A 16,765-nucleotide genomic window follows, 5' to 3' on the forward strand; every position below is an offset into this window, starting at 1 on the left:
ATGTATTAAGAACATTTAAAAATGTTTTAGACTGCAATGTAAAAAAAAATTAAAATGCGAAAAATCTTAAAGTCCACATTCATCAATTTTAGATAGTCTATAAATTCACATTTCACTCAATTTTAACTTTGATTTTGCTTCATTTCCTTTTAATTATGAAGCATATGATATCTCAGGTTTTTTTACCTGTAAGGGTAGGGAGGGGAGTTACAAGTATCTATTAGCGTGGTTGATGTGAAAATGATATAAAATATGGTAATATGTCTAAAAGTACTTTGTAACTGTAAAGAACTATGCAAATGGTGTTATTACTTTAAAATACCATGTTGACATCTTTTTATTTAGAAGCCACTGTCAGAATGTCTGTTTGCTGATACAGAAATCAAAGGAAACTTTTGCTCTTCATTTTTCATCTTTTTTTGTAGAAATATTGCTTTCTCATCAACCTGGAAATTAAGATTCTTTAAATAATGCTGATAAAATAATCACATCAGTATAATTTTTGAAGGGGATTTATAAAAATATACATTTTATTGTTTCTAAATCTTAATGTATATCCAGCACAATAGATGTGGTGAGAATTAGCCTGTTATAACTGATGACTCTACTTAACTGTTTTTAATAACTGGCATACTTCTATTTTGGGACCTTTTGAAGTATTATAGGTATTCTTAGTGATGTTATATAGTTTTTCAAGGGAAATACGTATTTATATCCTGCCTTATACGTTTGGGCAAAAATAGTAATAACACTTTCAAAATACTGATGGGAAAACGAGTCACAATAAATATGTTGGATTCTCAAGATAAAGAGATGTACAATTCTCAGAGTTACAGCATACTGTCTTTAAAAATAGTGAAATTGGGATATACTGTTTTAGTAAGAAACTCATTAAGTGCAACTTTAAAAGCTTCTTTTTCCTCTTCTTTTTTTAAACTTTGACATTCCAGTAAGTTGTGAGGAAAATGTTCTTCCACTTGCTCTTTGCTGAAGTGTCCAGAAAGTCCCTTAAATTCCTTTCAAGAAGTCCATCCTGTAAGTGCCACTCCTAGAAAGAGTGTGGTTGTTATTACTGTTAGCTGGAACAAGATTGCAAAAGACTTTTCTGTCACCCTTGTAGTTTATGGTATTTTTGTCCCATTTTTTTTAGTCTATTAAGTTTTTTTTTTTTTTGGCCAAGAAGTCCTTATCTCTAGAAAGAAATCTGTGATATTGATAGTTAAGAATACTATGTAATGAGATTCTTATATCCAGAATTCCAAAAAAATTAAAAATTTCTGTAATACTGATAACAGCAAACAAGTTAGTATACAATAGTAAATAGTAAACTAATTATAATTATGTAAAGTGCTTTTCACAGATTCCTTCTACATCTATTATTTTATATTGCTATTCGCAGTATTTTTGTGCTTTAAGCATGACTGGTAAACTTGCTCTTTTATAAATGAAGACTTAAGACACCTGGGAGGTTGATGTGACTGCCTCAAAGACCCTCCGTCGAGCTGTGGCTGAGCTGAGACTCAACGCTGGTTCTCTGTGTTTCTTTTCCTGTGTGGCTTGACATAACCTATATAATACGCATGCATTTTTCTTACGTTCTAGGTTTCCCCTCTACCAGCTTCTCGTGGACCAACATTGCCAGCTAAAGAAAGGCTGTGAATCTGCATCCCAGCCCATCAGTCCTTCTCCTGATTCCCATGATGAGTTCACCAGTGCAGTCCGGTCAGTCTGGTTGCTTCTTAAACCATTAACAGACTTAATATGAAAGATGTTGTTTTGTGTTGCTTCAAACTAAGCAATTTAAGTTGTGAAAGGACTTTTTTTTTCTGATGAAGATTGGTTGATATAATGAATTTTGAATTTTGTCTTCTATAGCCAATCCTCTGTTACGTAAGCTTCCTTTCCACGCAATTAATTTCATTTGTGTTGTTATCTGAGCAGTGGGCTTTAATTCTTCTGCTGCAAATGTGACATTTGGATTGAATTTTATGAAGTTATAAGTATTTGTTAAATATGATGTAGGCATCTAATTCACACCCAGAGTCTTCTGACTGAATACGTGTCTGTATGTTTTTAAATGGTGTTGTGGGCTTTGGAAGTCAGCCTGTGGATTAACTCCCCCTCGATCTCTTTGACACACAGGAAGGATATTTCTCTTCCCCACCCTTCTTTGCTGCCACTCCTGTTTCCTATATACATATTTAATTATATTTAATCTCAGCACCTGCTTCCTCTGAGTCCAGTGTAAAGTGTGGCTCATGTAGTGTGATCAGCACAGCTGACACCCATTTCTCCAGGAACAGGGTGTCACTTTTGGAACAAACACAATCCAAGTCTCGAGAATGATGGAATAGCTTCAGATATCACATGTTAAATGTGGACAAATTTAAAAAGAATTTTCTGTTTGGATCATTATGAAGTATTTATTTCTGTATATTCTTTAAAAAATCTGTCAGCATATTGATATCCTTGAGTTATCCAACTCCTTAGATTGAAGCTAGTGTAATATTTTATTCAGAGCTTATGAAGGGAAGTTTTTTGCCAAGATTTTCACTCTGTGGAGGGCCACACCCAGATCAGTTGCTCTGGAATTCCAGTGTCTCATCAACCTTCCTCACATCCCCAGCAGGCTGCCAGCTTGTGTGTTGAATTTGGATCTGGAAATTATTGGAGAGTATAACTGTAACTGTTGATTCTAAATGATGTAGTAAAGATATTCCAGAGTCTTAAGTCACAGTCATGATTTATAATCGGTGTTAATCATCTGAATAAGAAGATGAAGAGTTACCTAGGCCTCATATCTCTGAGTCCCCATAGCCCAGTGGTTCTCAAACTTTAACATCAGAGGGAGGGCTTTTAAAATCAAGCCCCATCCCCACAGTTTTCGATTCAGGTCTTAGGCGCATCCCAGGAATTGCAGTATTTCAGGTTCCCGTAGGTGATGCTGCTGCTGCCTGGGGACCACACTTTGGGAAGCACTGGTCTAGCCTGCTATACTTGTTCCTTCTTCCACCCTGCCTGCTCTCCACCCCCACCTTCCTCCACGCCACCACCCTCACAGGTAGCCTTCTGTGTGACCTGTGTTACTCATCACAATCATGGCGCAGTTTTACGATCCTTTCTGTTGAGTTGAACTTAAAATGACATCTGCATTTTTATATCTATGTATTATATTTTAAATATATATTATATTTATTTATATATAAATTTAGTGTTTCAAAATTACATAATTTAAAAGAGACATTTAATTTAGAAATACCATAGCCAAACATTTTTTTTCTTATGGTAAAATGTGTTGGAATCATTAAAAAACATACTAAAAGCAATGGGGACAAATTGGCTATGTACAGATGTGGCAGAAAACTTACTCCATTTCTCTAAGTTACTGTCTAGAATTTATATAGGGGGTTATCTTTAATTCTCAAGATCAGCAACTATACTTCTTATATATTTTTATAAAACTGTCCATGTCCCTTTATTATTCTCTACCCACCTCCCCCATGTCCTCTGTACATTGTTTGTTTACCTCCCACTTTTACTTCACAGAAGAATGACAGGTCAGATTGAATCATGGGAAAATAGACTTTTTGGCAGTGACAACTGTATCCAAATGAAACATTTGAAATGGCGTTTCTACCTGGATATGTAATCTTGCAATGGGCACAAAATGCAGATCCCATCCACGTTAATGAAGGATGAAACTATAAGGGAAATTTTTTATTCCAAATTATAATTGAACTCAATTTATAAAACGTACTGACTTTTAAATAGTGCAAGTGTAGCAATTTCAGTGTCTATATCATCTCTCTTTAGCATCTTTCTAGCATGTATGGACTTGCACCCATTTTTTTTTCCTTTTTTATTGAAGTATAGTTGATGTACAATATTATATAAGCTACAGGTGTATGATATAGTGAGTCGCAATTTTTTAAAGGTTATACTCCATTTATAGTTGTTGTAAAATATTGGCTATGTTCCCCATGTCGTATAATATATGCCTGTAGCTTATTTTATATACAGTGGTTTGTATCTATTAATCCCCTACCCCTATATTGCTCCTCTCCCCTTTCCTCTCCCCCCTGGTAAACACTAGTTTATTCTCTATATCTGAGTCTGTTTCTTCTTTGTTATATTCATTAGTTCGTTGTACTTTTAAAATTCTGTATATAAGTGCTATCATACAGTATTTGTCTTTCTCTGTCTACCTTGTTTCACTCAGCATAATAACCTCCATGTCCATTCATGTTGTTGCAAATGGCACAATTTCAGAATGGACCCACTTATTTTTAAGGTGAAACACATAATCCCATTAGAACATTATTGTAAGTGATTATACTCCCAGTTTAACCCATCAAGGTCTATTTAAAGGTAACTACTTTGCAATGAATGTAAAACTATATTGACAACCGTATTTGGAAAAGAGAATCAGTACAATGTAATGAAAAATATTTAAAACTTTTACATGTTTAAAGAAAAGTGGGCCAAATGGCAGGAAGGCAAACAGGTGAGAAATGCTATGGTGATACTTAATGTGGTCTATGGGCACCTTAGATCGTTTCTCAGGTAGGTCTGTATTACATCTAACTTCATTCTAAAAGTATTGTGTTTTTTGGGAGGTCAGTGTCAGGGTGATTCTACTCTTAGTTTTCTCCTCTGATGTGTGGGACAGAAGGTGGGACTGACATTTTTATTGTTGTGGAGGTAACCGCTTAAGAGGTAAAGTATATTGGGCAAAAAAGCTATAGAAACGATGTATATATGTAAGGAACAGATGGTCAGAAGTAACATTTACTGAACTTTGTGAGGTAAAAGAGAAAAGGAAAACAGATGAGTGCATGCACCTGACTTTTGAGAGAGAAGAAACAGACATGATTAAAGGGGATTTGAGGTTAAATAAGAATCTTATTGTCTGCCCAGCATAAGTTGTTGGTTGTATAGGAAGGGCATGTGAATCCATGCTTTAATGTGCATATGCAGAAGGAGGGAGTAGTATGAATAATTCAGCTTCTTGTGCTCAAGATGATAGAAACTTGTAGCATTGTTTAGAAACTCAGAGTTCCTATATGTAAATGTAATACATGAGATGGTCAAATACACTGGACTCCCTTTCAAAAAGACAAAGTAAAATAATACCAAATACTTTGATAAATACCACATATACCTGACACTAGCTCACAACAGGTAACATTTGACAATTGAAATCAGCATGTCCTGCCCACAAAAGTATTGATTTTATAATATGAAAATGTCCTTTCAGGCAGCTATTTTGATGAGGAGGTTCTTGCCAGCCGTGATAATCGTTTAGTTAGAAGAAGAGTGGATGGTAAATGAGACAGCCACCAATTGAAGCTCATTTGACTTTAGAGTTATTAAAATGTCCTTGTGTACTTTATAAATACTTCTGGTCTGTTGAGAGCAGCATTATACAGACGTCTTAATCAATTATGTTTGGCAAATTCTTATGAATGAACTCGGAGTTGAAGAAAGTCATAGCACCGGTGGGTGGGAGGCTTTTCTGTTTATTCCAAGTACAAACTGTGATCAGAGACCTGAAATGCACTTTGCATATATATAAAGGAAAATGCTGGCCACAAACATTAAAACAGTCTTTTGCTACTATTAGCCTGTATCTTATGGTACCATATATATTCTACTGGTGAGAGATAACCTAATCGTTTGACTTAGAAAAAGTGTTTTTCTCACATCTCCTTTTTAAAAAAAAAAACTGTCAAAAAAGAGAATTAAATTGGTCTTATGCAATCACCATCCATTTATTTTGCTTTTGTTCCGCAAAGGGCTCTAAGGAGTTATTGTGCACCAGAAAAATAGTCTCACTCCAGTTGTTCCAGAAATTCTTTAATAGTCGGTATTTCAGATAGTGTAAACTCTTATTTTCCCCAGGCATTGACACAATTCTCATGAAAGTTCTCTATCCATATTCAAATACAGTCTATATCAAGTACTAAATGTTACTGTCTTGATCACATATGCAGTCAAACAATAAGTACTGATTTCTGAATATAGAACTCACTGGTTTTTATTTTAAACTTGCTGCCCCAATAATGTTCTAAGTTAGAGCACTGGGTATTGCTTTTGGGTACTGGGGGCCTGAGTGGAGAGAGGACTAGGGTGAGACTGGCAGCTAGCTGCTGCAATTAAGATAGTCATTCGTTTAAAACTTAGCATGTATTCTGTGCTAAGCAGTGTGTTACTCTGTGGGGACACAAAGAGTACTAAAAACATGGTTTTTACCCTATGAACAGTACCCTTTAGTGGGAGAGACAGAAGTGTAAATAGTTTTGGTCCATTCAGTGTGTTAAGTATTTTAATAAATATAGGAACAGAAGTGAATTTCTTCTGTACAGCAGTATGGATGCCATTTCTGGTAATTTATTTTTATCAGGATTGCCAAATTTCAGAAGGAAAGACTTTAGGGCTCATCTAATCTAGAGTTTTCCAAACGTGTCAGATAATAAAAATCATCTGATGCTCTTCTTAAAAATACAGATTCTTGGACCACCCTTCCCCCACCCTCGCCAAAAAAAGACTTACACAGTGGACCTGGAGGGGGTATTAGATAACATATTGCATAGCGCTCTTCACTGTGACTTGGTAAAGTGCCAAATTGTTCTTTAATCTGTCCAACAAGCACTAGTGTTTCTCATTGAGACTCTAGAAAAACAAATATATCATTAAATTCCATCTTAATATAGGTATTCATCCTGTGAGCTAAACTATAGCTCAGTCATTTTGCTTTCTGATAAAAAAAAATCTAGCGGTGTTGAAAACTAGAGGAGGTAATAATTTGTGGTGAAATTCTAGGGCTTATGTGTATTCTCTGCCAGCAAGCCACCCTGTTTTATGTGGAGATGAACCAAAGAGATTTTTATAGTAGAGTACATTTTTTTCCTCCTCAGAACAAATTTCTACCTATATTAACCCAGATCAGTTCTTTAGAAAGATCCCAAGGCTATAGAAAACATAATTTGAGCCTGGACATTTTTTTTTTTGTTGTTTTTTTGTTTTTTTGTTTTTTTTGCGGTACGCGGGCCTCTCACTGTTGTGGCCTCTCCCGTTGCGGAGCACAGGCTCCGGACGCACAGGCTCAGCGGCCATGGCTCACGGGCTTAGTTGCTCCGCGGCATGTGGGATCTTCCCGGACCGGGGCACGAACCCGCGTCCCCTGCATCGGCAGGCGGATTCTCAACCACTGCGCCACCAGGGAAGCCCGAGCCTGGACATTTTTAAGAATAACTAAATTCGGCTGTATCAGCCCTAGAATGATTCCAATACGACTTTTACTTTTTTTTTTTTTTTGCGGTATGCGGGCCTCTCACTGTTGTGGCCTCTCCCGTTGCGGAGCACAGGCTCCGGACACGCAGGCCCAGCGGCCATGGCTCACGGGCTTAGTAGCTCCGCGGCATGTGGGATCTTCCCGGACCAGGGCACGAACCCGTGTCTCCTGCATCGGCAGGTGGATTCTCAACCACTGCGCCACCAGGGAAGCCCACGACTTTTACTTTTGATGAATCAATTTATATAATGTAATTTTGATGAAAATGCACCCAAAGGAATTTTCCGAACACAGAACACACTGGGCATCATGCCCCCTGGAATTTATAATGTTGTGGCCTTGGGGGCTCCTAGGTGACTTTGGATGGCAGAGTTACTATTAGCTGTATAGAAAGCCCTATAATATTAGTTTTCAAAGCCCATTGCATATAGGTGGCTAATTTCTCTTTTCTTCACCATTGTGGGAACACTTAAAACAACTACTCCACCCCACTGAGTGAGACGACCTGGCTATTGATACAATCTAAAGGTTTGTGGCAGGATCTTATATTCCATTCCTTTTCTTTTTTCTTTGGCAAATCTTGCGAAAATTCGTTGAGTTTTCCCTTCACGCCTCTGTTTTGCTAAACAACTGAGTTTTCTTATAGAAATGTAGAGTAGCTTTAAATAATGATCAAAAAGTTATTTGAGATAAAAAATGTTATGAAAATGCTAAGTAGTATAAACAATTTGAGGGCAAGCATTAATAAAACCTTCACTGCAAGCATTTTTAAAAAGGACTAATAAAAGCTTCACGGTTCAATTTTCTAGAAGCATATGGGGCCCATAAGGCCTGCCCCTGTTTTTAAAATTTATGAACTCTTTAATGATTCACCACTTTTGCTCTAGTGCATTACCCACTGTGGTCCCGTTTAGTTATTAAGTAGGAAACTAAAACCAGGGCAAAGCTACAAACAGATATCACAGTGTCCAAGTTGGTATTTTTTCTTCAATTTGTTCACAATGTGTTACCATAAAAAATGAATGGTAAATGAAATAGAGTCGTAAGGCAAATCAAGTAGGTTATGGCTTCCCCAGATGAGTGTGATCAGCTGTATTTTTTTAATGAAATACAGGTCAAATCTTATTACAATAAGCTCTGTATAATTAAAATATTTTCAGACTCCCATACAATTATCTATTTCAAGTAGTATTCAAGAAAACTATTCTACGATAATGAATTAAATTAGCCTCTTAAAGTTTGTTGGAACAGAATTTGATCACAGAGTACAGTATTAGTGAAGCATACTGAATGTTAATTTATTAAATATTGTTTTAGATTTTTTTGTTGCTGTAACTTCAGAGTTAAGTGATTCATTCTTGTGCTATTGCTAAATCTAAACTTCTCAATATGATATTCAAGTTTGAAAGATAAACCAGAGAGAGCATTTTATTCATTGTCTAATTTCTGAGAGACAGTACTTTAAAAATGAGGCACAAACCTTTTCCCAAAATGTTCAGCTTAAATTTACTTTGCATATTTGTTTTCCACTTTGCTTTTCACAATTTATTTTTGTGGGTAATTCAGGTTATATTTCTTATTGTGTTCATTATTGTAGCACTAGTTCAAACAGAAAAGAAGGTTATTTCTTGTTCATATAAAGACTAAACAGGTTTTCCTGAATGGTAGATTGTTCTTTCTCTAGTGGCTATTCAGAGCCCAAGACAGATTCTAATTTGTAACTATACTTCTTCAGCTCATGGATTCTAAGGTTAATGTGTATCTCTACATCAAGCTGATGGAAGAGAAATGGAAGAAGTGGATTGTGTATGAAAAGTTTCCATAGGCACGTTGCTTCTGTTCACATTTCATTGGGTAGAATTTAGTCACATGCCCACAGCTAATTACAAAGGAGGCTGGGAAATGTAGTCCAGCAGGAGTCCAGAAAGTGGATGAAACAAGTTTTGTGAACAACTGGCTAGTCCCTACCACATTTGTCTTAAACATTTACCTGGGAGTACCAATGTGGTATTGCAGACAAGAGGTGGAGTACTTCCTATTGTACTCTTTTTTTTTTTTTTACATTTTTTAAAAGTTTTTTTTGATGTGGACCATTTTTAAAGTCTTTATTGAATTTTTTACAATGTTGCTTCTGTTTTTTGTTTTGGCATTGGAAGGCGAAGTCTTAACCACTGACCACCAGGGAAATCCCCTTCCTAATGTACTGTTGATTAAAACAATTATTAAAAAGTAAGATTCCTTTAAAGAGATAGAAACACATTAAAGTGAGGAAAAAATCAGTTTATCTACATTTTCTAAGAGTTACTTAAGGAAACCTTTCTTTAGAATCATGCTAAGTAGTGAAGCAATGTAGCTATTAGAAAATTCAAGTTCTTGTTGTTAGTGGGAACTTTCCAGAAAATGGGACTAATATGTATAATGTGGAATATTATGGTTCCTTAACTAGTGTACAAAAGTCATGTGAGTGACAGCTGAAGACTGCAAAAAAAATATCATGTCAGTTTATCTGAAATTATAATTGTGTGTATACTGAGGAAGAAGTAATATTCACAATTATTATGTTTGCTTTTTATTGCATATTGGAGTCGCAGTTTTAGACAACTTCATCGTTTAAATATTATGATTTTTCTAGGCCAAATAAGCAATGGTTGATAGATACTTGTTTTACGTTGATTTATTTCATGAATGCAGTTATAAAACAATGCTAGGCTTTTCGAAGATCCATAAGCAAAATTTGGTACTTCTGCAAAATACACATGGACAACCTTTTGTTTATAGCATCTGTCATCATTTGAGAATGTCAATATATAAGCAGTCTTCTCTTATGACTTATTGCCTCTAGTTTGTTTTAGGGTTAGAAAGTGAAGAACTATGCTAAATAAAATTGTTTAGTAAGATAAGTTCTATAAGTTCTGGGGAAATGTACAAAGGTCTCTTTTATGAGCAAAATACATATGTTTGGTTTTTTCTTACATGTTGTAATTACACTTCTAAAAAATGTTCAAAGAGCTTGTTGTTATGATGCTGCTTACTTTATTTATTTATTTATTTTTATTTTTATTTTGGCCACGCCAGACAGCATGTGGGACTTCCCCAACCAGGGATAGAACCCATGCCCACTGCAGTGGGAGCGTGGAGTTTTAACCACTGGACCACCAGGGAAGTCCCTGTAATTACACTTTTAACTGTCTCCCTAACCCTTTTATTTTCTTGGTTCTTTCTAGCTTGTTACATAGAACAAGAAAATTCTGAGTTTTTAATAGGTGAGGCATTGTTACGGGTTTGATTTTGTCACGCTTATCCTTGCAGATTATGATCAATACATTTTATCAGTGCATGTTCTGTGTGTTGATTTGTGTTTCTTCAGAGGTACTTTAATATGCAAAATGAAAGACTCATGACTAAATTATTGGTGAGTTTTTCTTTAAAATCTTGTATTGATTAATGGGAAATAGAAAAGCTCTGAGGTAGTCTGTGAAATGGTTTGAAGTCTTTTTCATGATAACTTTCTAGCATTTGATTATATAAGGCTCTTTCTTTTTATGATAGATGGTTGCTTGTCAGTAGCACTGAATAATTAACCTTTTCTTCCAGACTTTTAACTTCCAAGAGAACTTTCTCTTCATTGTTGATATTATAACTCCATTGGCAACTGGTTGAGCTGGGGAATTTCCTCTGGAGTTAGAATTTGCCCTAATAATTTTGTCCTCCTTGGAATTCTGTGAGTCCTGAGAGAGGGCAGATAATCATAGCTGCACACATGTGGGCAGTCATCTTTTATCTTTCCCTCTCAGAGGAAATTGTTCTTCAGAAAGAAATGCTGAAATGACATATGAACAAATCATTAATAATAAAAACTAGTTATGAGGTTTGGACTCTCTGAGATTGTAAGCATGTTTAATAAAAGCTGGTGACACTTTCTGGGTCTATTGTTATTGGAAAGGCTGCTTAATTACCTTACTTATGTTTTTCTTATCTTGAGATTTCGAGTGCTTTCTGGAGATCTAAGACTGCTGTACAAATGGACAAAGCCACAAGTTTATCTTGAACCTCTCTTTTAAAAATCTCTGTCTGGTAGGAAAAAATATTTGAAGTCATTATAGTTACTTGTTTGGCTTGTCACTGGGACCCCAGATGTCTGCCCAATGTGTTCATGGATGTGGCCATTTTGGAAATATCACTATCATTTAGGGCATACTGTTGTAATAAATTATTAACCCAGTGATAGTGAAGTAATTCTTCCTGAAGTCCTTTCTCCCCTCATTATATGTTGTATGAAATAAGTATTATAATTAGAGATATTTTTAAAACCACTTTAAGAAAATAAGAGCGTATGGCTATGAAAATTATTTTTGCATTGTTTTTATAGTATTTTTGGTTATATCTGTATCTTTATGCCTATAATATGGTGCTTGATTTTTTTAATGGAGAATTGAGTGTATCTTATTTTGGCTTTATGTTTAAAGTGAAACAATAAACAATAAAACAGATTGGAAAGGTAATAGTATTTCAGTGAAAGGACCTAGAAATTAGTAGAAAAATTCAGGAAGCCAATTATAGAAAGAGGAAAAAGAATATGTACCATAACTTGTGTTAGGTAATGTGTGCTCTTGAATTTCTGAATTTCAATAAAATATGTCAAAGTAGAGTTCATTTTCCCTTCTGTTGGGAGAATTGATAATCCGCTTACCCATCTGCCTTCCTACCTTTCTGAGTTTTCTTTCTTTATTTTGCTTTTATGCTGCGTAACTCTAAAAAGGATTTGGGATCTATGTGATAAATTTAAAACATTAAATACATGAAAAGGAAAGGAAATAAAGGAAGGAAAATCGGATAAACACCTTTAGTACATATACTCAGGTTCTGTAAAGTTGCTAGAAAAGGAATGGCTTTGGCTCTGAACTTCCTGGTAGCAAGTCTGTTTTCTACTATGAGATTATTCTTCCTTCAGCCTAAATCTGATCAAGTCACTGCCCTCTTTAAGAAATGTCAGTGGCTGTCCATAACCTCTGCCTGAGGTACACCGGTACCCTTTCCAGATTTATCTTCCTTTTTCTCCTCAGTGAACCCTGAACTCTGTTCTGATCACCACATGGAGCTGCGTGCCTTTCCCCAGGTCCTGCTTTCCTGCTTGCAGATCTTTAAATGCACTTTTCTTATTGCTGGGAGTGCCTTTCCCCCAAACCCTCCACCTCTCCAGATCTTGGGAAATGTCTTTATTTATCCTTCAAGACATGACTCCAATTCCATTCTTCTGTGAAGCCTGCCTGGGTGACCCTTGGCCCCTCTGAAATCTGCTACCTCTGTTAATTATGGAACTTATCTCCTAATGCTGGGGGTTGTCTTAGTAATAGCTCAGGAGCAAAGTAAGCTTTTGAGAGCAAGGCATATCTTCTCTATACTTTTTCTTTTGGCTTAAAATAAAGCAGTTGGCTGTTTTACTCCTGGTTGCTTGCTTAGTTAACCAGTACGATGCCAAGCATGTAAAAGGAGCCAAATAAGTGAAGAATGAAGGGCTTTCAGAGGAGGCCTATGGTAGCGGTGCTATATCTGAGGGTGGGGAAGCTGTTGAAAGTACCTGAGCAAAACCAATCTGCTAGATCTCTGGAAAATCATAACTCTTCCCTTTCTTTCTTCTACGTGTTCATTTGTTGACTTTCTGTTCTTTTCACTTCTGAATGACAGTTTTGAGATGTTCTTTTGCCTCTATTTAGTTCTACCCATTGAAATGTTTTTTTCTCTTTCTAGGGTAGCTTGTCTGTCCCTTGAACTATAAACATTGCAATAGGGTGCTTATTGTTCGCAAAACTTGCAGCCGCACGCTCAGTTCCCTAAATGCGGAAAAGTCTCTAAATTTGGAACAGCTTTAGCTAGCACAGTGGTAGAAGCAGACCTACACCCTTTTTTTCCTTTTAGTACCTTGGAGCTCTCCCTGTTGCAACACTTGTGAGCTACCTCCTTCCCTATAAAAAATACACACTATAGTTAAGAATAGAAAAAAGAGTTAAAAGGATTTTGAGTTGTGATTAAGCAGGAAATTGTGTTAAGTTTGTTTACAATTCATTGGTCCAGCATCCTTTAAACTTTTAAAAATTGATGCAGTTTTTGCATACTGTATTATTAACAGTAACTTTTTATATACTTGGTGTCTGAGGACTTTAAGTACAATATGTATAAGGGAAAACAGCTGGTTTAACAACTTATGACTCAATTCCTCTTATTTAAGATGATGAACTTATAAGCACATTAATATAATAGGTGAAGTCTTCATAGAGATTAAATTAGGATATTAAACTTTGTGTCTCCATTAAAGATATGTTTTCAGCTTGACAGTATTGCAGTATGATACTCGATGGACAGAGTGATCTCTTACTTTGGCATATATCTAGTCATACAGCGTTCATTTCATATCTGCAAAGATGTTCATTTTCTAAAGATCATGAATAGAACAGATGTGGAACAGGCAAGCACTGCACGTCTTTCATTCACAGATCTCTGAGGTACGTCTTTGGGTAGGTTTTGGTTTGTCACACACATAACAAGTATGTCTTTACCCTGAATGATACAATGGTCCAGCCTCCTATGGGGTAGCATCCACCGACAATAACCCATTAGTTGATAGCAAACTCCCTGAATCCATAGATTTGCTCCAGTCTAAATGAGTGACTAATTTTTAAACTACAAGGTAAACCTGAGGTCCTTAGGGAATAGGGGCATGTGAAGTTAGATTGTTTATTTTGCTTGTTATAACTGTAGGATCATTAAGGAAATGTTTACATCCTGTTGTGGTTATATGTTCTTAACCAATATATGAGGCGAAGAGGTTTGATCTTTTTTCTTCTGCTTCCCTTATATTCCTTAGCAGTCTCTACCGCACCCCCCCAACTCCTATGAAAAAAAGAGTTAACACTCATCAGGTCTGAATAAACCCATATCTCTTGCTTTGAATACTTTGTTACCTTATCTGTTAATGAGAAATTGTACAAATGCATATTTGAAGTTATTAGTAAAAGCCCAGGGACTTAAACATAAGCTCTGGAAACAAGTGTTAACTGTCACCTATCTGTTATTCATTAAATCTCCCTTTGTCCCAGTTTCCTTATTTGGAAAATATGTCATGACTTTTTTATATTGGTACATGAAAGGTATAATTGTAAAAAACATAGTAAAGGATCTAGTGTTCTTTTAGAATTATTACACATAAATTTGTAATTTTTTCTCAACTGGAACTTGAACTATCCTTTTGTGAATGTCTCTGTAAACTCTGATGTATATAGGTCTTTCCATGCTGATGAGAAAGACCATCATTTCCAGGTCCTATCACAGTTTCCAGCTTTGTCTCTGTCGCAAGTTTGCTCGCTTTTGAGCAAATAAAATTATGCCTTTCCTCTTTCTTATTATATGCCAGCTCCCTGCTCTGTCCCACCCCAAATAGTGACTTTGTTGCCTTGCTTTACCTTTCTGCTGTGTTTTTATACCATTTGCCATGCCAGCATTTCCTGTGAGTGCCCCTCCCACCCCCATCCTCACATCCTAGCGACACTTACAAGCGACACTTGTTGTATATAGATTACATATAGTTTAATGAAATATATGCCCCGAGGGTCTTTTTGGATATGATATTAGCAACACTGACTTGTCATTTTTGTCAAATGATTTTTTTTTGTCAAATCAGATGTGCTGCTGATAAAATTGGTATGAGAGATTTATCATCTTTACAGTTTCCATTCCGTGGCCATAGATGAGGTTATATTTGGTACTCACATTTAAATCAAAGAGTTAGAGGGGACTCTGTGGGCTTTAACATATGTCGCAGGCAGCGTAGTAAAATGGAAAGAGTAAGAGTATCTGAAGGCGTCAGGAAATCTCTGTTAAAAACCCAGTTCTGCCCAAACTTGGGGCTTTGGAAAAGTTACTTTACCTCTCTGGATATAAGTTTTCCATCTTGTGTTAGTTCCCTGTGGCTGCTGTAATTACCACAAACCTGATGGCTTACAACAAGAGAAATTTATTCTCTTACAGTTCTGGAGGCCAGAAGTCCAAAATCAGTTCACTGGGCTGAAAACAAGGTGTCAGCAGGGTGGCCCTCCCTCCAGAGGCTCTAGGGAAGAATCTGTTCCTTGACTCTTCCAGCTTCTCATGGCTGCCAGCTTCCGTTAGTTGGTGGTTGCATCACTCCATTCTCTGCCTCCGAGGTCACATTGCTGTCTCCTCTTTTGTGTGTATCAAATCTCCCTTTGCCTCCTTATTATAAGGATGCATATGATTAATCTCTTCATCTTAAAATCTTTAATCATATCTGCGATTCCTTTTTTGCCAGTTGAGGTAACATTCACAGGTTCCAGGGATAAGGATGTAGATGTCTTTTGGAGGGTCATTATTCAGTATACCAAACAACTGAAATAGTTTCTGAAGTCCTGCTGGCTTGTAATTTCTATTCATGCATTTGCTCATCATTCACCCATTCACTAAGCTTTTATTTCATGCCCACTATATGCCAGACGCTGTGCTAGATATGAGGAGAAACATGCTCACTATGCCTTTAAGAAGTTCCTTATGTTGTCAATGAGATGTACCATACAGAATAAATACAGAGATAAAGGTAAATGAGACAACTTGATCCAGACAATAAGATTAATTCTGTGTATGTCTCATTTTGCATAATTCTAGAGCATAAGCGACCATCATGCTTCAAGTGCTCGCAAATTGTTTCAGTAAGTCTAGAGGTTATGTGCAACCTGTGGACCAGAAAGTGTTTTGCAGTGCGGAAAGCACGTATCAGCTTAAATTCAATTCAGGAGAACGTGTTGAGCATAGACCTTGCTCCACAAAGAATATATAATCTTATACAGTTCTTATCAACTCAACATCAGCTGTAGAGTTTTAAAAAATAACCATGCCTGCTTCTTCGCCCCAAATTGTGCTTGGTTCCGGGTGGAGCCCAGAGGGTTTTTTTTTTTTTAGGCTCATCAGGAGGTTCTTATATGCTGTTAAGATTCTCTGATGGAATAGAAGCCACCTGTAACTAGGAAAACAAATACACAGGTACTGATAAAAATGCAAGACAAAATGCCCTTAGTTCCATTAGGATATATAGAAACAAAATAATTTGGATACTCAGAGGAGTATGAGAGCATACATGGCTCAAGGGAAATTTGGAGAAGGAAGTGTTTGAAGTGTCCTTGACGGATGGGTAAGATTTAAAAAGGCATTAGGGAAGGGTAGTGGGAAGAGAATCCACAGAGGTGTGGAGGTGGGTCATGGCTGGAGGCAGGCGCCAGGGTCCAAAATCTAGGTACCCCTTCTCCTTTTGCTCACACTTTCTGGCCCAGAGCCCAGAGGTACCTGAGAAATCTAAATTTAAACCTGTTCTTCTAGGTCATTTCTAAGGTATATTTTTCCAAGGTGGGAGGGTAGAACATATTTTATGTAACAGCTGATAGGTTGATTTATACTTTTTAAACTTTTAGA

The 16,765-nt window shown here is 36.4% G+C and overlaps 1 protein-coding gene across 18 annotated transcripts in view; it reads left to right on the forward strand.

The window, feature by feature from the left end:
* The window catches only part of HDAC9 (histone deacetylase 9), a 1,021,922-nt gene that overhangs the window by 72,953 nt on the left and 932,204 nt on the right, over positions 1-16,765 (forward strand). For 17 of the 18 annotated variants that reach the window (XM_067042606.1, XM_067042614.1, XM_067042608.1 and 14 more), the window contains exon 1: positions 1,612-1,722. In XM_067042606.1, the coding sequence (XP_066898707.1) occupies positions 1,698-1,722 (25 nt within the window). In that variant the 5' untranslated portion in view covers positions 1,612-1,697. Of the gene's footprint in view, positions 1-1,602; positions 1,723-16,765 lie in introns of those variants that run through there. The other variant, XM_067042622.1, reaches the window with a different exon arrangement.

The sequence above is a fragment of the Kogia breviceps genome, chromosome 9 (assembly GCF_026419965.1).
Source record: "Kogia breviceps isolate mKogBre1 chromosome 9, mKogBre1 haplotype 1, whole genome shotgun sequence".
Taxonomy (NCBI): Eukaryota; Metazoa; Chordata; class Mammalia; order Artiodactyla; family Physeteridae; genus Kogia; species Kogia breviceps.